At 46.8% G+C, this 27,988-nt stretch overlaps 1 protein-coding gene across 2 annotated transcripts in view; it reads right to left on the reverse strand.

Moving 5' to 3' along the window:
• The window catches only part of SUFU (SUFU negative regulator of hedgehog signaling), a 116,571-nt gene extending 88,888 nt beyond the window's left edge, over positions 1-27,683 (reverse strand). For both annotated transcript variants that reach the window (XM_038758000.1, XM_038757999.1), the window contains exons 1-2: positions 27,501-27,683; positions 12,136-12,270 (exon numbers count right to left, since the gene is read on the reverse strand). In XM_038758000.1, coding sequence (XP_038613928.1) covers positions 12,136-12,270; positions 27,501-27,646 — 281 coding nt within the window. In that variant the 5' untranslated portion in view covers positions 27,647-27,683. The remainder of the gene's footprint in view (positions 1-12,135; positions 12,271-27,500) is intronic.
• Between the last annotated feature and the right edge of the window lie 305 nt (positions 27,684-27,988).

The following is a 27,988-nucleotide window of genomic DNA, read 5'->3' on the forward strand; positions in this document are numbered from 1 at the left end:
AAGAACAAATTGACAACATATAGAGACGGTCCCTACCCAATAACGGGTTCGCAGTCTAAAAGGGGGAGACAGACAACAAAACAAGTAGACAGGTGTCAATACCATCAGAATAAATAGAATTATAGCTATATATATATCATTGATAAAATAGAGTAATAAATATGTACAAATATACACAAGTGCGGCTTACTGTGTACCAGGCACTTTACTAAGCGCTGGGGTAGATACAAGCTAATCAGGTTGGACACAGTCCATGTTCCACATGGTTCACAGTCTTAATTCCCATTTTACAGATGAGGTAACCGAGGCACAGAGAAGTTAAGTGACTTGTCCTAGGTCACACAGCAGACTAGTGGCAGATTCAGGATTAAAACCCAGGTGCTTCTGATTCCCAGGCCTGGCTTTATCCTGCTTCAATGAGGGGGTAAAGACAGCCATTGGGAAATTTACATCAGGTGGTCCCTAACTTAACAACAGAGTGTGAGCCACTGGAGTGTGAGAGAGGACACGGGAGGACACGGGGAGAACCAGAGGCTCCAGAAGGGAATTATGGGTCTGCACTAGTGAGTAGGTCTATAGGTCAGGGTGTCAATCGGAGAGGAACAGGAGGATTGATGAAAGGGTAGAGTTATGGCATGAGAAGGTAAATCTGTAGTGGCAGAAGTAAGCATTCTCACCGGATTTCCACCGAGATCGACCTTTGCAACGGAACACATCCCTCCCAGCATCTCCATCGCACCAATGCAACCAGTCTGAAGATTGGGCTAACCCAATTCCCCATGTACAACGTGAACCGTGCACCAGGCTGGCCACAGGGGACCAGGGTCTGAATTTCCTAAAACAAAATTAGACCCCCAAAGTCCATGCCATCCCAGGATGTAGTATCACTGAGCTCGGCGGGCAGCTCACAGCCACAGATGGTTCCGTGGAGGGGGCTGCGGTGGGCAGTGGCAAAGTTCCCCCGAAAGATTTGCTTTTGTCAAGACAAGCAGCAACAACATCCGCTCCTGCGTTTCAAAGTCTTCCTGCTAGGCTACCAGTGTGTTTCTTTCTGCATCCTCCCCAAGCCAGAAGAGCTTCAAGGAAAGAAAAACTGCTCAGCCGGCTCCAAGCGGACTGGAATGTGGCATGTTTGCAACCAGATATATTTAAAAGGGTTGGACGGCAGGGGTTCTTCTTTTTTTTTTGTGAAACCACAATTTTTCCTACAGGATAGTTTTCACCAATTTTTCCAGCATCCAAATGGAGGCTTTCAGAAACACTTAGGAATCAAATCCATCACCAGTACAATGCTCCTGAGCTCAAATCTTATTCTCTGGAACTGAGTTTGAGAGTCTAGACAGGACAACCCTGGGGTGGCCTCTCCAGCCCTCTGGCTAAGGCGGCTCTCTCAGCTTCAGCGGAAGGGACCTCCTGTCCCGTTTCCAGCCGCTGGCCCACAGGAACGCCAGTTCTAGACAATCTACCGCCGAGGTTGGAGGGTTGATATTCTACAGCGGGTGAGCCGCAACGAGGAAATTTGACTTCCCCCAAACGGAGCCCACGGACGTCCCACTTGGGGCACTGGCAAAATACCCCATGCTTTCCTTCGCTGGTTTATTTCGTGAAAGCTCAGCTGGTAGCAATCTGGCCCCAGATGGTTGCAAATTCATGCTTTTCACTAATGTTTTCCATGTTGGTAGTATGGAAAAATAAAGAGGCTATCAGGAGCCACTATCTTTTATATGTCAGAGGAGCGCCCAGAAATACCACTTGAGGCTGCTCGGAGATCCATTTACAGAGCCCAGTGATCCTTCCAAAGGCTGGGAAACAAATGCCTTGCCAATGTTCGGTCGTGGTATCGCCAGTGACTGGCTAGGAATCAAACCCATTCCTGGAGGGGGCCCAACTCAATGTCATTCTACCTCCTTTTGAGCAGCAGGTCTTCGAAAGACGATCACTCTCCCCACCTTCAAAGCTTTAGCCAAGGCCCATCTCCTCCAAGAGGCCTTCCCCGACTAGGCCCTCATTTCCTCTTCTCCCACTCCCTTCTGCGTTGCCCTTGTACTTGGATTTGCAGCCTTTATTCACCCCCACCTCAGCCCCAAGGCACTTATGTCCACAACCATATCTAAATTATTTACATTAATGCCTATCTCCCCCTCTAGACTATAAGCTCATTGTGGGCAGGGAATGTGTCTACCGGTCCTGTTATACTGTACTCTCCCAAGTGCTTAGTACAGTGCTCTGCACACAATAAGCGCTCAATAAATACAATTGATTGAATGATTCTGTGGGAGAACCCAGCTCCTACAGCTCCAGGTGCACGTTGTGGGGTAGGAGAGAAAAGTCAACTTATTGATGAAAGCTATGAAAGGAATTCCTGAGCTTGCAGGATGCCACTGGGTGGCACAACAATAAACATTATCTAGTCTCCATGGCCCCAAAATACCTCTCCTTCTACTTCAAGCCCATCAAGAATCTTCAAAGGTGAAATCGTGGCCCAACACAGCCCAGAAAACTCCCAGAGCTTAATCAGGCCATTGGGAAGGGCTAGAAGGTCACTAATAATAATAAAGAATTATGATAATAATAATAACAATGGCATTTGTTAAGTTCTTACTAGGATTCAAGCATTGACCTAAGCGCTGAGATAGATGCAATTTAATCAGGCCACCCCTACATGGGGTTCACAGTCTAAGTTGGAGGGAGGAGGATTCAATCCCCATTTTACAGAGGAGGTAACTGAGGCACAGAGAAGTTAAGTGACTTGCTCAAAGTTACGCAGTAAACAAGAGGCAGAGGCAGGATTAGAACCCAGGTTCTCTGACTCCCGGGCTTGTGCACTATCCATTAGGCCACACTGCTTCCCAAGAAACTAATTATTCCCTGGTGACTAGGGTCATCTCACAACTCTACCCTACATCACAAAGAGTAGACGCTGTCCTTTGGGCAAACACTGGGCTATTTCTCTTCTCCCTCCAACATCCGCATTTGGTATACGCATTGTCTCATGTCTTCCCTGGTTTACACTTCTACTTTCCCGCAACTGCCCTGGGAGAATAATAATAATAATAATGATAATGATGGCATTTGTTAAGCACTTGCTATGTGCGAAGCACTGTTCTAAGCGCTGGGGGCAGAGATACAAGGTGTTCAGGCTGTCTCACGATGGGCTCATAGTCTTAATCCCCATTTTACAGATGAGGTAACTGAGGCCCAGAGAAGTGAAGTGACTTGCCCAAAGTCACAGAGCTGACAATTGGCAGAGCCGTGACTTGAACCCATGACCTCTGACTCCAAAGCCTGTGCTCTTTCCACTGAGCCACGCTGCTTCATCCATCAGGGCAAATAACAAAGGTCCGAGACCAGGAGTCCAACTCATTAACGGACACAGCGGAATGATAAGCAGCGTGGCTCAGTGGAAAGAGCACATAGTAAGTGCTTAATAAACGCCATCGTTATTATTATTATTATTACTGGGAGTACTTCAAGGGAGCTTACAATTCTGATGCATTAATGCCCTCTGGTTACTCGAGAGGACAGAAGTGCTTTAATTCACGGTTTCATTTTTGTCTCTGCTCCTTCCCAAAATACAGGCATAAAAAGTCAGATAAACTTGGCGGGCCACTACCTCTGGCCCATTGGCAGAAGAGAGGAGTAGGTTTGATTAGATGACCAAAGTGTGCAGGATGGGTTATAGGGGGAGATAAGCGAGGTTAGGTGTCGGGGGGAGAGCTGACTGGGTGCCTAAAAGACCAGATTTGGAGAGCTGGGTGAAGCTGAGGGAGAGGGAAAGAGAGAGGAAGAGATAAGGCCAAGGATTTAGGCAAGTCACCACATTCAGAATCAGGGAGATAAACCATTGCCCGGACCAGCTCCAGGGGAGCAGCTTAGACTAGACCGCAAAATATAAGCCCAGGGACCCCCTCCTGGCATGCCAGGTCTACCAGAGGTGGAATAATCATTCTGATACCGAGTCTCGGGGGGCAGTGATTTTCATTCATTCATTCATATTTACTGAGCGCTTACTGTGTGCAGAGCATTGTACTAAGCACTTGGAAAGTATAATACAGCAATGAAGAGAGACAATCCCATCTCCTGCCCAAGGCCAGTAACTATTTAGAGTTGGCCAAGTTATTTTATTTTGGGTACTACCTGGGAGGGAGCAAACCGCAAGGCTGTCTTAGCTGGGGACTAAATATGCAAACTGTAGAAGCAGGAGGTTAGGGTCGATCTGGGGGAATTATTATTTCTGGAGCCTAGCCCGGATCCAAACCATTAAGGGGCTTCCCTCCCTCTGACAGAGACAGGGAAAGAAGGGGGAATCAAGGAGGCATCTTGTGGGTAACTTCCTCTACAGCACATGTGAAGGCTGAGGCAGTCTGACCCCACCCAAGAATGAAACCAACCTCTAGGCCAGGACAGGTATCCAACTTCAGAGTTAGACACAGCTGAAAAGGAAAGAAACCTCACACCAGCATTGAGGGATCCAGTTTTTTTGGAAATTGGGAAAAGACGAGAGATTATTTTTCGTCCTGTGACCCAGAGTATCCTGTGCTGGATTACCCTCTGCCAAGCCCTGAGAGGATAAAGCTGAAGACCTCCCTTCTGAGGGTGTTTGAACAAACTGACCATACACATCCAGAAAAGAGGAGAGGGGCATCTCCTAAATAGGGAGCATGGCCCACCAGGCCTCCGTTCACCTGTTTTCCCCGGGTGCACGTGTTTCTCCCTTCCCCCCAACCCACCGACAGTCTGGAAAAGCTTTCCAGACTTGCCTGTGCAAAGTCTCTGGGCGTTGGAATTCAGTTTCATTCCTGTGCACGTAGCGAAGAGCCACAACCTCGAGCGCTGCTGGTTCACCCCACATCCCAGCCAGGAAATCTACGGGGTCCAACTTATTGCTCTTGGCACCTGGCCAGCAGACTGACCCTGGGGTAGAGACCCACACATCACGAACAGATGGTCTGGGAAACTTGGGCTGGCCCCTTGGTCCTTCCCCGGTGGGCAGGGCTTGGGAGATCAGGCCTTGGTGATTATTGTTATTATTATCATTATTAACGGGCTCACACAGTGAGCTGTAGTGATTACTCAACAAAACTCAATTTAGACAACGTCCCTGACCCAGAAGGTGCTCACAGTTTAAATGGGGGAGGACCAGCATGTGGAACAAGAACATGATCTAACAGGAAAAACAAGCTAAAATTCCTTTTTTTTTTGGGGGGTAATGGTACTTGCTTAACCTCTTACTATGTGTCAAACACTATTCTAAGCGCTGGGGTAGGTACAAGCGAATTAGGTTGGACACAGTCTTTGTCCCAAATGGGGCTCATCATCTGAGTAGGAGGGAGGACAGGAGAACTGAAGCACAAGCGAAGTTAAAAGTGCTTGCCCAAGATCACCCAGCAAGCATTTGGCAGAGCTGGGATTAGAACCCAGGTCCTCTGACTCCCAGACTTGCTCTAAAATTCTTCAGTTCAAAATGCCAGCCATAAAATGTAGGCGTTCAACAAAACTTGGAAGGGGAGGCCCAAAATCCTCGCCAAGCAAAGAGTCCTTGACCAGAAAGAGCCCTAACCTTCCAATCGATCCAAAGGGTGGAAAAGCCGTGTTTGTCATATCTCCACCTGGCCTTGTCAGCTGTGTGACTTTGGGCAAGTCACTTCACTTCTCTGTGCCTCAGTTACCTCATCTATAAAATGGGGATTAAGACTGTGAGCCCCCCCGTGGGACAACCTGATCACCTAGTAACCTCCCTAGTGCTTAGAACAGTGCTTTGCACATAGTAAGCGCTTAATAAATGCCATTATAATAATAATAATAATAGAGGCAGGGCCAAACCTTCAACTGGGGACCCGACAGCAGGGGAACGCCAGGCTTCTTTCCACCCTCAATTCCCAAGAATCTCTAAACTGTAAACTCGTTGCAGGTAGGGAATATGTCTACACAGTCTTTCCCACGTGGCGCTCACAGTCTTAATCCCCATTTTACAGATGAAGGAACTGAGGCACAGAGAAGTTAAGTGACATGCCTAAGGCCACAGAACAGACAAGTGGCAGCACCTGGGATTAGAACCCAGCTCCTCTGATTCCCAGGCTCATGTTCTTTCCACTGGGCCATGCTGCTTTCAGCTCAACCTTTCCAGGAAAGGGGGACAATTTCCAGAAAGGCAAAGCAACTTCACCTTTAGAACTCCATTTTTCAGTACATTGTAATATACCTTCAGGAATAGGTCCTACTACGGCTATAATGATACTTTTTGATGCTTGAGCAATTCAATATGTCTAATACAGTGCTCTGCACACAGCAAGCGCTTAATAAATACAACTGATTGACTGATCACATCTGCCTAGGGAACACAAGAACATCCTTCTCGCTTGGACGAGGACAGTGGTCAGGTGTCGATGGCCTGATGGTGGTCAGGAGCTTCACTGTTCAGATGGGGAGTGGAAGCCCCCCAATTTCACTCAGGGTTTTTAATCATGAGAACCCGGCTGCCCCTCCCTGCTGAGTCAGCCAGGGAGGTGTTTCCCCGGCCTTTCTCCAGACGCCCTAAAGAGATATTTGATCTGCTAGCCTGTGGGATCCAGCCCTGTTTCAATCAAGACTTAAATCCAGGCTGCAAATGAAATAGTGCTAGAGGAGAGAGGTGGCCTGACATGAACACCCTTGGTAACTATGCTGGAGAAATAATGTAGTCCTATAAATTCAGTGGGATGGAGCCCTGCCTTGAATTGCTCAAACATCAAAAAGTATCATTATAGCCGTAGTAGGACCTATTCCTGAAGGTATATTACAATGTACTTAAAAATGGAGTTCTAAAGGTGGAGTTGCTTTGCCTTTCTGGAAATTGTCCCCCTTTCCTGGAAAGGTTGAGCTGAAAACAGCATGGCCTAGTGGAAAGAGCATGAGCCTGGGAAGCAGAGGAGCTGGGTTCTAATCCCGGGTGCTGCCACTTGTCTGTTCTGCGGCCTTAGGCATGTCACTTAACTTCTCTGTGCCTCAGTTCCTTCATCTGTAAAATGGGGATTAAGACTGTGAGCGCCGCGTGGGAAAGAATGTGTCAACCTGATTATCGTGTATCTATCCAGCACTTAGTACCATACCTGGTGCATACTAAGCACTTAACAAGTAGAGAAGCAGCGTGGCCTAGTGGAAAGAGCCCAGGCTTGGGAGTCAGAGGTCATGGGTTCTAATCCCAGCTCCGCCACTGACCAGCTGTGTGACTCTGGGAAAGTCACTTGACTTCTCTGTGCCTCAGTTCCCTCATCTGGAAAATACGGATTAAGACTGTTGGCCCCACGTGGGACAACTTGATTACCTTGTATCTAGAACAGTGCTCGACACATAGTAAGCGCTTAACAAATGCCATTATTATTATCATTATTATTATTACCATTTTCACGAAAAAAGCCCCAAAAAACAGAATGTGAATTTTCAGCTTCTGGCCAACACTCAGCGCCCATCTACGGCACCTGCTTTGGCTGCCCAGGACTCCAGTGGGCACCCAGTGCCCACCCCAAGGCAGAGGAAGCCATTCTCTTCCCAACAAGCCCAGGGCTACCAGATTTATCCTACATGTTCCACTCTCTCCCCTATTACTACTGAAGCAGCTCCGCCACTTGTCTGCTGTGTGACCTTGGGCAAGTCACTGAGCTTATCTAGGCCTCAGTTCCCTCATCTGGAAAATGGGGATTCAATACCTGTTCTCCCTCCTTCTTGGAATGTGAGCTCCATGTGGGACCTGATTATTTTGTATGTACCCCAGCACTTAGAACAGTGCTTGGCACATAGTAATCACTTAACAAATACCACAGTTATTATTATTATCATTATTATTATAACTAAATACCCTCTGGGGTGCACATTTCTCCAAGCGACCGCTTCTTCAGGGGGAATTGCTTCTCAACTTCGCTAGCTTCTCCAGCTCCCCATCCAGAAGAAATCTCTGCACATAGTAAGCGCTCAATAAATACGACTGATGATGATGATGATGATGACATTGGCTGGATACAACCTGGAGCTTCAGGCTGGGGTCTTCTCCTTCACCCCAAAACCTGATTCCCAGCTCCGTATCGACCCCCCTCTGGACTGTAGGCTCATTAGGGAACATGTCTACCAACTCTGTTACACTGTACTCTCCCAAGCACTTAGTACAGTGCTCTGAACACCCTAAATGCTCAATAAATACAACTGATTGATTGACCGATTACTTCTGCTGCCTAAACATGCACCACGGGCAAGGGACAGGTTTCTCTCAAGAGCCCCTGAGGATAAAGAGGCATCTCAAAGACATGCCCCCACCCTGAGGATCTGCATCCCCAAAGTCCACCCAATCCGTTTCCCCCCTTCACCCTTCAGGGCCCTGTTGTGTTACAGATATACTGGGATGAAGTAGCTGAATTAGAACATATCAAAGAGAATCAAAGTGAAATGAATTTAGAAAAAGCTGGCAGACTTGACAGTGGCACCGAAAGATTCTCATTTTCTCCCCCTTCCAGACTGTGAGCCCGCTGTTAGGTAGGGACTGTCTCTGTATGTTGCCAATTTGTACTTCCCAAGTGCTTAGTACAGTGCTCTGCACGCAGTAAGTGCTCAATATGATTGAATGAATGAATGAATGCCCACAAAATTAGACCTTCTGGGAGAAGTTCTCAGCACTTCTACTTCCAGGTGGCTAAAGCTCAATAAAACACCCCCAGAGAAGTTAAACTGTCTCCACGTCATTCAATAAATCGCTCATTTGGGGGCTGAGAGGGGCTGAATCAATCATTCAATCGTATTTACTGAGTGCTTACTATGTGCCCAGCACCGTACTAAGCACTTGGGAGAGTACAATACACCAGAATTAGCAGACTCGTTCCCTGCCCATAACAAGCTTACAGTCTACAAGGAGAGGAAGAGGTAAAAGGAGCAAGGAGACCAATGAGGCAACTCTCCACAACAGCAGAGCTCTGTTCCAGGTGCCCCACCTTATATAGGAATAATGGAGAGGGAGGTGGGAGGGTAGCCCCCACACCTGGGCTAGAGGAATTTAAAAACACATATTGTATTTCTGCAGTAAAGAGCACAGAGTTGACTAAATGGCCCAGGAAAATCCTCTCATTCCAGCAGCAGCACTGAGCTATCAAGACTGAAAATTTCAGGGCTACAGAGTAAGCTCAGACAGTATCCCCATTGCCATTACACCACAAGGCACCATCAGGAAGCAAGCACCTTTTCGAAATTCCGAGGGGCTCTCCGATGAAATCCTCAACTTTCTTTTCCACAGCCCTCCTAGTCATTCTGTGGTTCTTACAACAGACCTGATACCCAGGGAGAGCAGAAACTTTTAAGTCCAGCAGGAAATGGTGTTCTTTTAACTGGACATAAATCTGTCAGCGGGAAGGCATAGGGCTAGGTGCCCTGAGCAATCTTTGAGAGCACTTATTAAAAAATATAAATTAAAGCCCAGTATTTTCACTTGACTTACTACATCTGTTTGCTATTCTGACTCCATTATTAATACCGTAACATGGGGACCCAATTCAGGCAAAATTAACTCTGTGCTTAAAATCCCGATTGCTGACACTGCAGTGTAATTGGGCTGGGGGGTGGGGAGGGGTACGCAGGGCTATAAAGTCAGTCACCCATTTTCAGTCTAGGTCACCGGGCACGTATGAATGAGCAGACTGCAAATTCAAGATTATATTCAAAGTGTCCTCAGAGGAGAAACCGTGGAACCTGGGCCATAGCTTTGGTTAACCTGCTGGTTTTACTCCTCTGCTTGGAATAAGAATAATAATAATAATAATAATAATGGCATTTATTAAGCGCTTACTATGTTCAAAGCACTATTCTAAGTGCTGGGGAGGTTACAAAGTGATCAGGTTGTCCCACGGGGGGCTCACATTCTTCATCCCCATTTTACAGATGAGGTAACTGAGGCCCAGAGAAGTGAAGTGCCTTGCCCAAAGTCACACAGCTGACAATTGGTGGGGCCAGGATTTGAACCCATGACCTCTGACTCCAAAGCCCGTGCTCTTTCCACTGAACCACGCTGCTTCTCTAACACTCGTTTCGATCTGCCAACGCCCAGCAGATGAGCCTGAAGATAGCCAAGGTGGCTAACCAAGGCAGGAGGCAGAGCCTGGAGCATATAATAATAATAGTAGTAATAATAATGGTGCTTGTTAAGCACTTACTATGTGCCAGGCTCTGTTCTAAGCACTGAGGTAGATATAAGTTAATCAGGTTGGACACAGTCCCTGTCCCTGATTGGGCTCACACTCCTAATCCCCGTTTTTTACAGATGAGGTAACTCGCCCCTTCCTATCCTATCTTGCTGATTCCCTACTATACTCTAGCCCGCACACTTCACTCCTCTAATGCCAAGCTCGTCTATCTTGCTGCCAACCTCTTGCCCATATCCTGCCTCTGGCCTGGAACGTCCTCCCCCTTCATATCCTACAGACCATCACTCTCCTCACCTTCAAAAACATATTCAAATCCCATCTCCAAGAGACTCCTCCCAATTAAGCCCTCATTTCCCCTACTCCCTCGAAATCCCCACTCTGCCATTGGCCTGCTGTGTGACCTTGGGCAAATCACTTCTCTCCATTCCTACTGCCACCCCAGCCCACTGTCCTCAACAGTTGTTTCAGATGTTTAACTCCCTCCTCAAACCTCCTGTCTCCCTCCCCCCCACATCTCTTGTCCCTAATGACCTGGCCACCTACTTTATTAAGAAAATATAAACTATCAGGTGGGATGTCCCTAAAATCTGCCCTGTCTCTCCCAAGTCCCTCCCTCCTTCAACTTTCCCATCTTTTAGACTGTGAGCCCACTGTTGGGTAGGGACTGTCTCTATATGTCTCTATATGTTGCCAATTTGTACTTCCCAAGCGCTTAGTACAGTGCTCTGCACATAGTAAGCACTCAATAAATACGATTGATGATGATGATGAGGGACAGAAAAGTTAAATGATCTGCCCAAGGTCACACAGCAGACAAGTGGTGGAGGCGGGATTAGAAGCCATGACCTTCTGACCACCCCAGGCCCGTGTTCTATCCATTATGCCATTCCTGACTCTACTGTAATAGTAACAATGATGAGACTATGAATAATGATGGTATTTACTAAGTACTTAATATGTACCCAGCACTGACATAGACACAAGATATTCAGATCGGTCGCAGTTCCTGTCCCACACGGTGCTCCCAATCTAAGACGAAGGAAGAGCGGGTATCTCATCCCTATTTTACAGATGAGGCAACCGGGGGCACAGAGCAGTTTAAATGATTTGCCCAAGGTCGCACAAGGGAAGTGACAGAGCCAGGACAAGAATCTGGGCTCCTGACCACCAGTCCTGCGTCTCTTCACCTCACCCTGCTGCCACCTCTTCTGGAGGGAGGAAATATGGCAACGTATCAGCTTGGTAATCACTGTTTGTGCCAAAGAACATGTTTTTCATCTGCCAAGGAGACAGGACCCAGATAAAGCCAGTCGATCGTACTTACTGAGCACTTACAGGGTGCAGAGCACTGTACTAAGCGCTTGGGAAGCTACAATATAACAATATTCCCTGCCCACAGTGAGCTTACAGTCTACATCAACCAAACCAAGGTGGAGCCAGGCTGAACCTGAGTGCCAAGCCAGAACCTCCTTCCACTTCCCACAGCACTTGTGTATATATATTTGTACAGATTTATTACTCTATTTTACTTGTACATATTTACTATTCTATTTATTTTGTTACTGATGCGCATATAGCTTTAATTCTATTTGTTCTGACGACTTTGACACCTGTCTACATGTTTTGTTTTGTTGTCTGTCTCCCCCTTCTAGACTGTGAACCTGTTGTAGTGTAGGGACCATCTCTTTATGTTGCCAACTTGTACTTCCCAAGCGCTTAGTACAGTGCTCTGCACACAGTAAGAGCTCAATAAATACGACTGAATGAATGAATGAAAATCCTAAAGCAATTTGATCCACCAACCATTTAAAGTCTGAGACCTAATGAATAGCTAGTTGATGCTACAGGGCTTCGCAAGTGATGCTTCGCCTCAGAGGGATGAACTCCCCACCCTCCAAAAACAAACAAACGAAAATGAAGTGAGTTTAAGCCACAGAGTAAAAAAGTCAGCAACTGGTGGGCACAGACAGGCACTCACTCGTGGACTCTGTTGTCTCCGTACAAGTCGCTCAGGCCGAAGCTGACGTAATGCCAGTGTTCGGGGACGCTGGCTGCTGGACTGCCCAGGTTCCTGTACATGCTAACATAATCCAAAGGATCCGGTCCACCCAACCTGCAAGACACAGGACCAAAAGAGTCAGTTCCAAAAAAAAAAAGGGAAGGGAAGGGAAGGGAAGGGAAGGGAAGGGAAGGGAAGGGAAGGGAAGGGAAGGGAAGGGAAGGGAGAAGAGAAGAGAAGAGAAGAGAAGAGAAGAGAAGAGAAGAGAAGAGAAGAGAAAAGAGGAGAAAAGAAAACTTGTGGTTTCCTTGATATTCAGAAAAACCAGCTCCCAGGTCCCTGTGCCATCCAAGGTACCATTTTCCCTTGGGCTCCGGGCCAACAAGGGGGAGATCCAGGCATAGCACCGCCCCATCCTTGGTACTCGAACTTTCCCCATGGCTGCCAAATGGCAGCACCAGTTCTAAGAGAAGCAGTGTGGCTTAGTGGAAAAAACAAGGGACTGGGAGTTAAAAGGTCCTGAGTGCTAATCCTGGTTCCGCCAATTATCTGCTGGGTGACTTTGAGCAAATCACTTCACTTCTCCCCCTTCTAGACTGTGAGCCCACTGTTGGGTAGGGACTGTCTCTATATGTTGCCAGCTTATACTTCCCAAGTGCTCAGTACAGTGCTCTGCACACAGTAAGCGCTCAATAAATACTATTGATTGATTGATTGATTCTCTGGGCCTCCACTCCCTCATCTGTAAAATGGGAATTAAGACTGTGAGTGCTGTGTGGGGCAGGGACTGTGCCAAACCGGATAAGCCTGTAGCTACGCCAGCGCTTAGCACAGGACCTGGCACACAGTAAGAGCTTAACAAATACCATATTAAAAAAAATGAGTCATAAAGCTTGGGGGGCAGAGTCATCCTCAGGCTGATTAGCTGAAGTCTAACCTACGCCTGCCTCAAGAATTGGAGGGGTCCACACCTGGTAAGGCCTTCACCTCACTCCCCAGAGGCCAGAGCAACACGTACTCAGTGTTGTCCTAGTGGGTCAATGGGATTTCCTCATCTCAGAGTCCACAACATTACCTAGATGAGCCTGACACAACCGAAAATAGGGGGGCGAAGGCAGAAGCAGTGCAGGCCACCCACTCCAATCAATCGACCAATGGTATTTACTGAGAGTTCTCCATGTGCAGAGAGAGTTCTCCATGTATCAAGGATGGGAGAAAACAGTACAATAGACATGTAGACACGGTCTCTGTCCTCAAGGATCTTACACGGACGTGGAGGAATCTAGACCTAAACAGGGCACTGCCTGATTAGTTATATGTGTTTGGGGCTGTGGCTTGCTTCTTCTTGTCTCAAATTCCACATCACAAGCCACACTGCCAAGGATGACCTCTTTTCCCCAAAGCTTGTCAATTGGCTTGGAGATCCCTAAGGGATGAAAGAACACCATTTAGATTTCACCAAGAAATATTCGCTGAAAGAGAAATGGGGACCCTGGGTGGTAATGTCTAAATGCATTCATTCTCTGCAGAGGAGTCTGAACCCTCCATGAGGACAGTTCCTTAAAGACCATATTGTATTTGGTGTTAATTACAGCTTATTCTACAGAGCAGGAAGTCTGCACAGGCATTGTGTGTCTTGTCACTTACTACAAATGACAAAAACAAAAGTTGGGATAGCACACGAAATAAAGACGGAGCCCGTCTAACACAATGGGCTGGGTTTCAGTAGCTGGAAAACCAATACCCACATTCCCGTCCGCTGCAAGGTTTAGCTGGGCCTTGAAAATTAGCTTTGGATTTTTAGGACATTACATTTTCCACCGAGCTTGAACGCTCCTGCCCATGGGAGGGAGGCCGCAGAAACAATTACGGAAGGCCCATATAGCGGTCTTCTCCGTCCACGGCTGCAATTCAATCCAGTGCCTTTTATTATAATTAGTGATGAAAATTAAAAAAAAAATAATTTCGGTTTTCTTCCAAATCTTCAGGGAAATGTGCTATTCCAGGAAAAACACCACCAGAATTGAAACTATGATCTGAAGGCATTATTTAGTCCAAAGATGTGGTTGGCCCCGGTCCCTGCTGTGTATCACACCTGCCTAAATTGTACTCTCTCAACCACTTCATCTCCCCATCAATCCCTGCCCAGATATGGGTCATTTTTATTCTTCTGCTGGATATGGCTAATGGGGAATTGAAGGAGAAAACATTTACTAAAAAAAAATTCCCATTTAGAGTTTTTAAAACATGCTATAAATGATCCCAGCAGGCACAGTTGGTTGTGTTCCACAATTTAATCACTATTTAAAACCAGTAGTTCTGGTTTCAGGCTTCCCGGGCAGTGCCTTTTCTGTTTTTGCGGAAATTTTGACTCATGCCGATAATCTGTAGGTTAACAGGGATGATACAACTGAACTACTCAAGGACAGAGTTTCTGCTGGATGGGTGGGAGAATAATAATAAAAAAAATCAATCCATCAACCCCTACTCATACGATCTTCATTGCTTTCTGATTCCCCCTGTTCGAGTGTAAGCTCCTTGTGGGCCTGGAATGTGTCTTTTTGTGACTCTGTACTTCCTGAGTACATAGAACAGTGCACTGCACCAAGTGGGCGCTGCTACTACTACTACTAATAATAATAACAATAATAATTGTAGCATTTGTTAAGTACTTACAATGTACCAGGCACTGTACTAACCACTGGGGTGGATACAAGCAAATCGAGCTGGACAAAGTCCTTGTCCCATGTGGGGCTCACAGTCTCAATCCTCATTTTATAGATGAGGTAACTGAGGCACAGGGAAGTGAAGTGACTTGTCCAAGATCGTACTGCTGACAAGTGGCAGAGCCGGAATTAGAGCCCATGACGCCCTGACTTCCAAACCCATGCTATATCCACTATGCCATGCTGAATTTAGAGCTGTGAAAAGGGGGGTCCAATTCAGGCCCACATTGGTATTTCTCCCCACTATTTATCCTCTCCCACAGCCACCCAGTCCCCACATTTCACTCCTCTACTGCCAACCTACTCACTGCGCCTCACTCTTGTCTCTCACCACTGTCTTCTTGCTCATTCCCTCTTTCCTTCCTGCAACTCCCTTCCCCTTCAGGACAATCAATCCACCAATCAATTGAATTTATTGAGAGCTTACTACGTGCAGAGAATTGTACTAAACACTTGGGAGAGTCAATACAACAGAATTGTACAGTGCTCTGTACACAGTAAGCACTCAATAAATACTACTGATGGTGACTGCCAGCGGACCATTCTTTTTCCCTATCTTCAAAGTCCTGCAGGCGTCACATTCTTCCAGGAAGTCTTCCCTGATTCTTTTCTCTTCTCTCCACCCTGCTTCCCACCCTACTGTACCCCCTGTGCACTTAAGCCCATACCCCTAAAGAACTCAGTTACTCCTTCCAGCTCCTCCACAGCACTTACAGGACGTATCTTTAAACTCTACTGCTTCCCCTACCTGTAATTTATTTTAGTGCCTGTCTCCCCGGCACCTTGAGCATAGTGATTGTGTCTTATTTCCTTTGTTGTACTATCTCAAGCACTTTATATAGGGCTCTGCACGGACCCAGAGCTTAATTAATGCCATTGATGGATTGACATGACTAATAAAGGAACTGTAGACTAGGAAGCTCGTTAGTCTACTGACTATGTTATACCGTACTCTCCCAGGTGCTTACTATAGTGCTCCGCATACAGTAAGCGCTCAGTAAATACCATTGACTGACAGACTGTTTAGCAGCATACCCAGTCCAGCTTCATGATGGGAATTTGCTAAAGCTCACCGGCACCATTATCCCTCCCAACTGAGCCAGGTGGCTACAGACCCACCAACTAGAGAAGCAGCACGGCCTAATAAAAACAGCACAGGCCTAATTCTGGCTCCGCTACTTGCCTGCTGTGTGATTTGGGGCAAGTCACTTAACTGCTCTGTGTCTGCCTTCTCATCTGTAAAATGGGGATTTCATACCTGTTTTCCCTTCACCTTTGACTGTGAGCCCCATGTGGGCCAAGGACAGTCTGGCCTGCATAGACTGTTTCTACCACAGTGCTTAGTACAGTGCTTGGCACATAGTAAATGTTTAACAAATGCCACCATTATATACAACAATAATAATAATAATATTAATAAAAAACCTTCCCGACTTATGCCCTCATTTCCTCTCCTCCCATTCCCTTCTGCATCATTCTTGCAGTTTGACTTGCACTCTTTATTCACCCCTCCCTCAGACCCACAGCACTAACACACTTATCCATAATTTATTTATATGAATGTGTCTCCCCTTCTGGCCTTTAAAATCCTTGTGGGCAGGGTACTCTCCCAAGCGCTTAATACAGCGTTCTGCACGTGGGAAGTGCTCCATAAATATCACTGATGGAATGATTGATTGAAATCTGACCCAACTGCTTTTCCATCCCAGTCTCTCCACTTCAAATGCCTCCTTTCATCTCCACACACTGGCGTCTACGAGGTGCTATGTGGCAAGGGGAGAGAGACCCGGGGTTGGGGGGAGAGGGAGAAGAGAGTAGCCCTTAAAATTCCAACTGCCCAAAATGACAAACTCTGACCACGTTAACCTCGGCACCAAGCACAGTTTGTTCTGTTCTGCCACTCGGTGAACTGATTGGAAACAGATGAGTCTGTGGAAAATAATAATATTTTGCACTTTAGAGAAAGATGTCATCTGAGCTCTCCGAAACATCCATCGTTCGTGTTATGGAAACTGGAGTGATGGAGGCCCCAGACTTCACGCCTCAGGCAGACTGCAGAACTGGAAATAGCTGCCAGGGCCTGGGTCCCTGGTCCCCCCACACCCTGCCCTCCGCCCCGGACGCTTGTTCTGCTCGTGTCCCTCAGTTCTCTGTTCACACTGTGTGCCTCAGTCACGGAAGTCGCTCACCTTAATATCCAGTCCGAGGGAGACATGGGAAGAAAGAGCCAGATAACGAGAGGCATCCCAGAGGGTGCCAAGCCAGATGCAGCTTGAAAGTCTGCAAAAGCAGTTAACATTGATTTTTTTTTTTTGGGGGGGGGGGGGTGGAGATAGGAAGAGCAGAAGGGGGAAGGAGAAAGGAAGAGGCAAAGGAGAGGGAGGAAGAAAACAGCCACAACTAATCCCTAACGCTGCAGGACCGTGGGATTTGAGTCACAGAGAGCAAGAATAAATTGGTTCTCCCAAACGAGAGCAACCTGAATAATAATAATATTTGTATTACTATTGCCAAGCTCTGCACTAAGCACTGGGATGGATACAAGATAATCAGATCTGACAATCTGCCCCTACGCCCACATCTCCCCACTCCTTAGCAATCTCTAGTAGTTGCCCGCCCACCCACCCACACATAAAGTGAAAACTCCTTAACGTCGGCTTTAAGACGCTCCATCGGCTCTTCCCTTCCTACCTCACGTCGCAGATCTACTACAACCCAACCCACACACTTCACGTCACGCTCACCTACCTACTCACTGTGCCTCGATCTCATCTCCCTCACCTCTGACTCCTTGAAATCCTACCCTGGCCTGGAAGTCCATCCCTGTTCCTACAGACCACCAACCTCCCCACCTTCGATGCCCTCCTAAAATCACATCTTGACCCAAACGCCTTCCCTGACTATACCTTCCTTTCTTCTATAGGTCCTCCCTTCTCTATCACCTATGCACTTGGATCTGTACCCCTTAAGCACTTGACACACACAGCACTTATGTACATATCCTGACACTCGGCCATTTCCCCTACCTGATACTTAATGTCTGTAGCCCCATCTAGACTGCAAGCTCCTTGTGGGCAGGGATCATGCCAACTCCACTGTACTGTACTTTCCCAAACGCTTAGCTTAGTGCCCTGCGGTAAGCACTCAAATACCATAGATGGATTGATTGATGGAGGTTTACAGTCTACGCTGGGATGAGACGTGTACTAAATCCTAATTTTACAGCTGAGGAAAGTGAGGCCCAGAGGGAAGTCAAGTGACTTGCCCTGTGTCACAAAGCAGGCAAGTGGTGGAACTGGGATTTGAACCCTGGTCCTCTGACTTCTAGGTCCGCGGAAACTTTGCTTCTGCGTTGATGCTTATGTGGTAATCCTGCCGAGAACTGATAGGTGCTAGTCTCAGCTAGGCCTCCACAGAATCTTTTCCTGAGCTGCTTGCAATGAGCTTTCACTTAGCCTTCAAATTTACAGGGTGCTGTACAATTTTCCTATCAATCACTTTATTCAAAATGATCTAACAGCATGAAAAGGTTTCTAAAACTTGTTTCATCCTTTCCACTGACTTGCCTGCTAAACACTTCTCTGCCCTAGCTCCCCTGCAATTTTACTCCTCTATCACCTGCTCAAATAAAAACTGAAGTTGGACAAGGCCAGGAGAGCTACCCGCTTTGCTGGGGTTTCCCATGAAACACCCCAAGTACTCACAACCCATCATTTTTTAAAAAGTGCGTGTAAAATCTGTGATAATAATAATAATAATGGCATTTATTAAGTGCTTACTATGTGCAAAGCACTGTTCTAAGCACTGGGGAGGTTAGAAGGTGATCAGGTTGTCCCACGGGGGGCTCACAGTCTTATCCCCCATTTTACAGATGAGGGAACTGAGGCACAGAGAAGTTAAGTGACTTGCCCAAAGTCACACAGCTGACAATTGGCGAAGCTGGGATTTGAACCCGTGACCTCTGACTCCAAAGCCCGGGCTCTTTCCACTGAGCCACGCTGCTTCTCTTGAGTTGGGTTGGCTTGCCAAGCCTGTTTCATGGCATCTCTCTTCAAAGGCACACTTTAGTCTTCAGAACCCCACATAAAGAACTTGTCTAATAATAACTGTGGTATCTGCTGAGCGCTTACTATGTCTCAAGCACTGTACTAAGTGCTGGGGTAGATACAAGACAATCAGGTCCCACACAGGGCTCAAAATCTAAGTAGGAAGGAGAACAGGTACTGAATTCCCATTTTGTAGATGAGGGAACTGAGGGCCACAGAAATTAAGCGACTTGCCCAAGGTCACAAGACAGACAAGTGGCAGAGCTGGATTACAACCCTAGTGTGGTCTAGTGGAAAGAGTTTGGGCCTGCAAGTTAGAGGACCCGGGTTTTAATCCTGCTCCATGACCGTGGGCAAGCTACTTACCTTTTCTTGGCCTAGGTTTCCTCATCTGTAAAAAGGGGATTAAATATGTGTTCCCCCACGCCCAGATTGCAAGCCCCATATAGGTCAGGGACTCTGTTTCACCCGATCGTATTGTACGTACCCCAGTACTTAGTATAGCGCTTAAGGAACACCACAATTGTCATTGTTATTCTCCCTCATTGCACAGATAAAGTAGTGCACTGTTTCTTAACAGGCAACTTGTTGGGTGCCAAACAATCTCCCTTCTCCCCAAAGTACAGGGGGCTGGGTCTTTCTGGCCCAGAGCCTTTTTGGGTTTTTTTTTGTGGTTGTTCATTTATTCATTCAATCATATTTATTGAGCGCTTACTGTGTGCAGAGCACTGTACTAAGCGCTTGGGAGGCACAAGTTGGCAATATATAGAGACGGTCCCTAGCGAACAACAGGCTCACAGTCTAGAAGGGGGAGACAGACAACAACACAAAACATGTACACAGGTGTCATCAGAACAAACAGAATTAAAGCTAAATGCACATCATTAACAAAATAAATAGAATGGTAAATATATACAAGTAAAATAAATGATAAATCTGTACAAACATATATACAGGTGCTGTGGGGAGGGGAAGGAGGTAGGGCCGGAGGGATGGGGAGGAGGAGAGGGAAAAGGGGGATCAGTCTGGGAAGTCCTAACCTGTGCTCTCTGTTCTCCTGTTCCCTGTTTAACACTTACTATTTGCCAAGCACTGCACAAAAAGCTAGGGTAAATGAAAGATAATTGGGTTGGACACAGTCCCTGCCCCATATAGGGCTTCCAGTCTTAGTCCCCACTTTACAAAGAAGCAGCGTGACTAGGGGATAGAGGACAAGCTTCCTCTTCCCCTCGTCCCCCTCTCCATCCCCCCCATCTTACCTCCTTCCCTTCCCCACAGCACCTGTATATATGTATATATGTTTGTACATATTTATTACTCTATTTACTTATTTATTTTACTTGTACATATCTATTCTATTTATTTTATTTTGTTAGTATGTTTGGTTTTGTTCTCTGTCTCCCCCTTTTAGACTGTGAGCCCACTGTTGGGAAGGGACTGTCTCTATGTGTTGCCAACTTGTACTTCCCAAGCGCTTAGTACAGTGCTCTGCACACAGTAAGCGCTCAATAAATACGATTGATGAAGCTTGGGAGTCAGAAGGGCCTGGGTTCTGATCCTGGCTCTGCCACTTGTCTGCTGCGTGACCTTGGGCGAATCGCTTAACTTCTCGGTGCCTCAATTACCTCATCTGTCCTCTTGATTCCCAGACCCATGCTCTTTCCACTAAGTCACACTGCTTCTCAGTTTTCCAGAGCTGAAACTATGAGAATCGATCAAATAATACATTACTCGTCTCTCCAGCACATCCCCACACCACTAGGTCACTAACTTCAAGAATCCATGGAACCAGTTGGGAAACCACGGCTGAGGAATGCTGGCCTGAAAGCTCCTTGGGAGCAAGGATCATGTCTTTCGTTTCCATCGCGCTCACCCACGTGTACGCAGTAGAAATCCAATCAGTTCACCACGTTCTCCTAGAATGCGGGGATTGCACTTTCTTCTACAACACCCTGACTTGCTCCCTTTATTCATCCCCCCAATCCCAGTCCCACAGCGCTTATTTACATATCTGCAATTTATTTATTTATATTAATGTCTGTCTTTCCCTCTAGACTGTGAGATCATTGCAAGCAGGGAATATGTCTGTTTATTGTTATGTTGTACTTTCCCAAGTGCTTAGAACAATGCTACTCTTACAGTAAGTGCTAAATAAATATGATTTAATGAATGACTGAATTTTTGCGTTAGGAAAAACTCACGCTGTAATTGTCTCCATGACTGACAACCACCTGCACGGACCCTGCCCTTCCTTCCTACACCACATCGTGCTGTATCCAGGTAAGCTCATGGTACCAGAAGAACATTTCCTAATTTTGCCATCGGGTTCTGGTCAAACTGCAGAATGAAAACACCCATTCTGGCAGGGGTGAGGAGACAACTGACTGAAACGATGAATTCTACAGAAGAGTGTCATGAGGAAAACTCTTAAGGCCAAGAAAGGTGAATCCCACAGACAGTCAGCTTCTCCTTGTCCAGCTGGCAACCCCAACTCCTCACATTAGGACACGAGGGACCGACGGGCCCTGGAATGTCCCTAAATCAAGGGTCTGCTCACTTGGACCACATTTAGGGCAGGGGGGTCTAGGCTGTCTGTCAAAAAAAAAACCTCTCTAAACCACCTTGCAGGTGCTTCCAAAACAGGCCAGACTGCCAGAAGCCCAGCCAAGTGCATGACAAATCTATGCAGGCAACTTCTGAATCAATCGATGGTATTTATTGAGTGCTTTCTATGTGTGGAGCACTTGGGAAAGTACACTATAACAAAGTCGGTAGACACCTTTCCTGCCCACAATGAGCTCACATCTAGAGGGAGTCTTTGCCATGATTCCAAGGATTGATTCTGGCAAGGAAGATCCCATGGTCTATGTGATCAGAAGGGAGGATTCTCTAAACTGTAAACTGACTGTGGGCTCGTTGTCTATTCACCCTTTTGTACTCTCCCAAGTACTCAGCACCATACTTGGCAGGAGGAAGCACTCAATCAATGAAATCGATCAACTGATGGACTGATTGATCACATGGGGAAGATCCAAGCTGCCCCTACATCTTGGACAGTCTCATTCCCTCTAGACTGGAAGCTCAGTGTGGGCAGAGAATGGGTCTACCAACTCCGTTGTACGATACTCTCCTAAGCACTGAGGACAGTACTCTGCACACAGTGAGTGGTCAATAAATAGAAATGATTCCTAAATCCTGCCCTCAGGGATTCTAGAATATAGATCCCTGTACTTGATCCAGGATGATTTTAAATTCCCCGAGAAACTACTCCATAATCTAAAGATTCTCAATGATCACTGACTGACTGCTGTTCAGCCTGTTTTCCCTTTAAATTTACCGTTCTCCTCAACAGGCCTCTAGTCCCAAACTAATCTTGTAATGTGTTTGTCTCCTTTGGGTCTAAAGTGAGTTGAAAACAATGGGGTTCCTGTTAAATCCCCAAGCAAGCCACGGATGGTAAACTCCTTTAATCTCTTTTAAATTTAATTTCTCCCATTCAAAAGGACAACAGAAGCTGAGCAGGGAAATTCTGTTCAGGGAGGAAATGTGGGGAGATTTTGGAGCCAAAGCAAACCAGAGAGTCAACCTTCCAAACTTCAGAAGTAAAAAGCCTTCCAATGTTATTGGGTTTCCGCTCGGAAACAGGTCCCTCCGTCCCGACCCCCGCACGCGGTCCAGTGCTTGGCACGTAGTAAGCGCTTCACAAATATCCCCATCGCTATTCTGAAATCTTGAGGGAGCTGGACGGCTTCTCTTCACGGCTTTGCTATCCCAACCACAGGAGGAGGCCAGCGCTAAAACGCAGAGGAATACCTCAAGGGGGGAAAAGATTCTTCCCAATCCCTGGAATCTCTGAAGCTAACTTCCATTCCCTCCCACCCCTCCTCGCCTCAGTGGCTTCCACATCTCTCCAACACCTCTCCTGTCCTGCACCACCCCCAAAACTTCCCCTCAAGGCCTCCCACTCTCCCACCCCCAGCCCTGCTTTTCCCATGGCCTCACGGCAAGAGCGCAGGCTCGGGAATCAGAGGACGCGGGTTCTAATCCCACCTCCGCCCCTTCTCTGCTGTGTGACCTTGAGCAAGTCACTTCACTTCTCTGTGCCTCAGTTACCTATCTGTCAAATGGGGATTGAGGCTGTGAGCCCCACGTGGGACAACCTGATTACCTTCTATCTACCCCAGGGCTTAGAACAGTGCTTGGCACAGAGTAAACACTTAACAAATACCATAATCATAATAATAATAATTTTGGTATTTGTTAAGCACTTACTGTGTGCACTGTTCTAAGCGCTGGGGAGGATACAAGGTGATCAGGTTGTCCCATGCGGGGCTCACAATCTTAATCCCCATTTTACAGATGAGGTAACTGAGGCACAGAGAAGTTAAGTGACTTGCCCAAAGTCACACAGCTAAGTGGCCACAGTAATTAGTATTATTAATAACCCTCTATCCTCCACATCCTTCTGATGTTTCCCTAGCTATACCCCTTCGTTATGGGCAAGGAACGTGCCTGCTAACTGTTGTAAGTGTACTCTCCCAACCGCTTAGTACAGTGCTGTGCACATAGTTGGCGCTCAATAAATACCACTGATTGCTATATCCTTTATAATAATAACGTTGGTATTTGTTAAGTGTTATGTGCCAAGTACTATTCTAAGCACCCGGGTAGATACAAGGTAATCACGTTGTCCCATGTGGGGCTCACAACCTTCATTCCCATTTTACAGATGAGGGAACCTTGGCCCAGAGAAGTGAAATAATAATAATAATAATAATAATAATAATAATAACAATAATAATAATAATAGCATTTATTAAGCGCTTACTATGTGCAAAGCACTGTTCTAAGCGCTGGAGAGGTTACAAGGCAATCAGGTTGTCCCACGGGGGGCTCACAGTCTTCATCCCCATTTTACAGATGAGGTAACTGAGGCCCAGAGAAGTGAAGTGACTTGCCTGAAGTCACACAGCTGACAACTGGCAGAGTCGGCATTTGAACCCATGACCTCTGACTCCAAAGCCCGGGCTCTTTCCACTGAGCCACGCTGCTTCCCCATGACTTGCCCAAGGTCACACGGCAGATCAGTGGCGAAGTCGGGATTAGAACCCACGGCCTCTGACTCCCAAACCCAAGTTCTTACCACTAAGCCACGTTTACCCATATATACCCATCCCTCAGGCAACCCGGGGGGCGGACGCGTCCCGGGCCGCTGTTGCTGGTCCCGAGCGCTTCGCAGAGTGCACTGCGTTCAGCAAGCGGTCAATAGCCCTTGCTGATCGTGGAGAAGCAGCGTGGCTCAGTGGAAAGAGCCCGGGCTTGGAGTCAGAGGTCATGGGTTTTAATCCCGACTCCGCGACTTGTCAGCTGTGTGACCTTGGGCAAGTCACTTCACTTCTCTGGGCCTCAATTCCCTCATCTGGAAAATGGGGATTAAGACTGTGAGCCCCACGTGGGGCAGCCTAATTACCGTGTATCTCCCCCAGCGCTTAGAACAGTGCTTGGCACACAGTAAGCGCTTAACAAATGCTATCGTTATTCACCTGTCTACATGTTTTGTTTTGTGATCTGTCTCCCCCTTCTAGACTGTGAGCCCGCTGTTGGGTAGGGACCGTCTTTATATGTTGCCAACTTGGACTTCCCAAGTGCTTAGTACAGTGCTCTGCACACAGTAAGCGCTTAATAAATACTATTGATTGATTGATTATAATAATGTTATAATGTTATATAATGTTATAATAATATGTTATAATAACAGCCTTATTATTATTACTACCAAGCGAGACTCCCAGCACCCCCGCCTCCTAGTCCTTTTCCCCCCACCCAAACGAATGCGCTTAGTCCAGTGCTCCGCACACAGTAAGCGCTCAATAAATACGACTGAATGAATGAATGACCGATTGACTGAATGGGAGACGGGGATGAGGGGGAGAGGAAGGAAGGGGCTCAGTCTGGGAAGGCGTCCTGCTATGTTATAATAATGTTATAATATTATAACATTATATATAATGCTATAATAACCTGTATTTATGTATATATGTTTGTACATATTTATTACTCCATTTATTTATCTTGTACATATCTATCCTATTCATTTTATTTTGTTAGTATGTTTGGTTTTGTTCTCTGTCTCCCCCTCTTAGACTGTGAGCCCACTGTTGGGTAGGGACCGTCTCTAGATGTTGCCAGCTTGGAGTTCCCAAAGCGCTTAGTCCAGTGATCTGCACACAGTAAGCGCTCAATAAATAAGATTGATTGATTGATTATAATAATATTATAATATTATAACATTGTATATAGTATTACATAATGTTATAATAATATGTTATAATAATAACCTTATTATTATTACTACCAAGCGAGACTCCCAGCGCCCCCGCCTCCTAGTCCTTTTCACCCCCCCAAACGAATGCGCTTAGTCCAGTGCTCTGCACACAATAAGCGCTCAATAAATACGACTGAATGAATGACTGACTGAATGGGAGAGGGGGACGTGGGGGAGAGGAAGGAAGGGGCTCAGTCTGGGAAGGCCTCCTGTTAAGTTATAATAATGTTATAATACTATAACATTATATATAATATTAGATAATGTTATAATAATAAGTTATAATAATAACCTTATTATGATTACTACCAAGCGAGACTCCCAGCGGCCCCGCCCCCTAGTCCTTTTCCCCCCCCAAACGAATGCGCTTAGTCCAGTGCTCTGCACACAGTAAGCGCTCAATAAATACAACTGAATGAATGAATGAATGAATGAATGGGAGAGGGGGACAAGGGGGAGAGGAAGAAAGGGGCTCAGTTTGGGAAGGCCTCCTGTTATGTTATAATAATGTTATAATAACCTGTATTTACGTATATATGTTTGTACATATTTATTACTCTATTTATCTTACTTGTACATATCTATCCTATTCATTTTATTTTGTTACTATGTTTGGTTTTGTTCTCTGTCTCCCCCTTCTAGACTGTGAGCCCGCTGTTGGGTAGGGACTGTCTCTATACGTTGCCAACTTGTACTTCCCAAGCGCTTAGTCCAGTGCTCTGCACACAGTCAGCGCTCAACAAATACGATTGATTGATTGATTATAACAATGTTATAATATTATAACATTATATATAATATTATATAATTACTACCAAGCGAGACTCCCAGCGGCCCCGCCCCCTAGTCCTTTTCCCCCCCCCCAAAACGAATGCGCTTAGTCCAGTGCTCTGCACACAGTAAGCGCTCAATAAATACGACTGAATGAATGACTGACTGACTGGGAGGGGGGACGAGGGGAATGAATGAATGGGAGAGGGGGACGAGGGGAAGGAAGGGGCTCCGTCTGGGAAGGCCTCCTGTTATAATAATGTTATAATATTATAACATTATATATAATATCAATGTTATAATAAGTTATAATAATAACCTTATTATTATTACTACCAAGCGAGACTCCCAGCGCCCCCGCCCCCTAGTCCTTTCCCCCCCAAACGAATGCGCTTAGTCCAGTGCTCTGCACACAGTAAGTGCTCAATAAATACGACTGACTGAATGAATGAATGAATGAATGGGAGAGGGGGACGAGGAGGAGAGGAAGGAAGGGGCTCAGTCTGGGAAGGCCTCCTGTTAGTTTATAATAATGCTATAACATTATAACATATAACATTATAACACTATATCTATTATATAATGATATAATAATAAGTTATAATAATAACCTTATAATTAATCACCTGTATATATGTATATATGGTTGTACATATTTATTACTCTATTTATTTATTTATTTATTTATTTTACTTGTACATTTCTATCCTATTTCTTTCATTTTGTTGGTACGTTTGGTTCTGTTCTCTGTCTCCCCCTTTTAGACTGTGAGCCCACTGTTGGGTAGGGACCGTCTCTATGTGTTGCCAATCTGTCCTTCCCAAGCGCTTAGTCCAGTGCTCTGCACATAGTAAGCGCTCAATAAATACGATTGACTGATTGATTCTAACAATGTCATAATATTATAACATTATATAGAATATTATATAATTACTACCAAGCGAGACTCCCAGCGGCCCCGCCCCCTAGTCCTTCCCCCCCCCCAAAACGAATGCGCTTAGTCCAGTGCTCTGCACACAGTAAGCGCTCAGTAAATACGATTGAATGAGTGAATGAATGAATGAATGGGAGAGGGGGACGAGGGGGAGAGGAAGGAAGGGGCTCAGTCTGGGAAGGCCTCCTGCTATGTTATAATAATGTTATAACATTATAACATATAATATTATAACACTATATATATTATATAATGTTATAATAATAACCTTATTATCATTACTACCAAGCGAGACTCCCAGCGGCCCCGCCCCCTAGTCCTTTTCCCCCCCCAAAACGAATGCGCTTAGTCCAGTGCTCTGCACACAGTAAGCGCTCAGTAAATACGATTGAATGAGTGAATGAATGAGTGAATGAATGAGTGAATGAATGACTGAATGAATGAATGAATGAATGACAATGAATGAATGAATGAGTGGGCTCCCCTCCCCTCCCCCCCCCCCCCCCCAAGGCCTTGTCCCCCTCCCCGCGGGCTCTCCTCACCAGTACTTGACGATGGCGGTGACCTGCAGCGGGTTGGGCTGGTCGGGGTAGAGGCGTCGGCACTCGCCGTAGATGGCGTGCAGCCCCGGGGGGAAAAGCGGGGCGAAGGCCGGGGCGGCGGGGCCGCTAGGCCGCAGATCCGCCATTGGGGCCCGGGAGGGCGAGCGAGGCGGGCGAACGGGCGAGTGAGGCGGGCGAGCGGGCCACCGACCCTGAGGCGACGGGGGCTGCAGCGCGCGCCCCGCTCCGCGCCTGCGCACTGCGCCCCGGCCGCCCCGCGCGCCGCCGCTGCCGCCGCGGCTCGCTAGGGGGCGCCGCGGGCGCGCGGGGCGCTCCCGAGGGGCGGGAGGGGGGGCGTGCCGCCGCGACACCACCCCCCCTCCCCATTGGACGGCCGCCACGTCCATCAAAAGAGGGGGGCCTTAGCAACGGCGCCCCCCCCCACCGACCCCCGCTGCGGCCACCTAGCGGTCGTACAGCCCGGACCC

The sequence above is a fragment of the Tachyglossus aculeatus genome, chromosome 16, assembly GCF_015852505.1.
Source record: "Tachyglossus aculeatus isolate mTacAcu1 chromosome 16, mTacAcu1.pri, whole genome shotgun sequence".
NCBI lineage: Eukaryota > Metazoa > Chordata > Mammalia > Monotremata > Tachyglossidae > Tachyglossus > Tachyglossus aculeatus.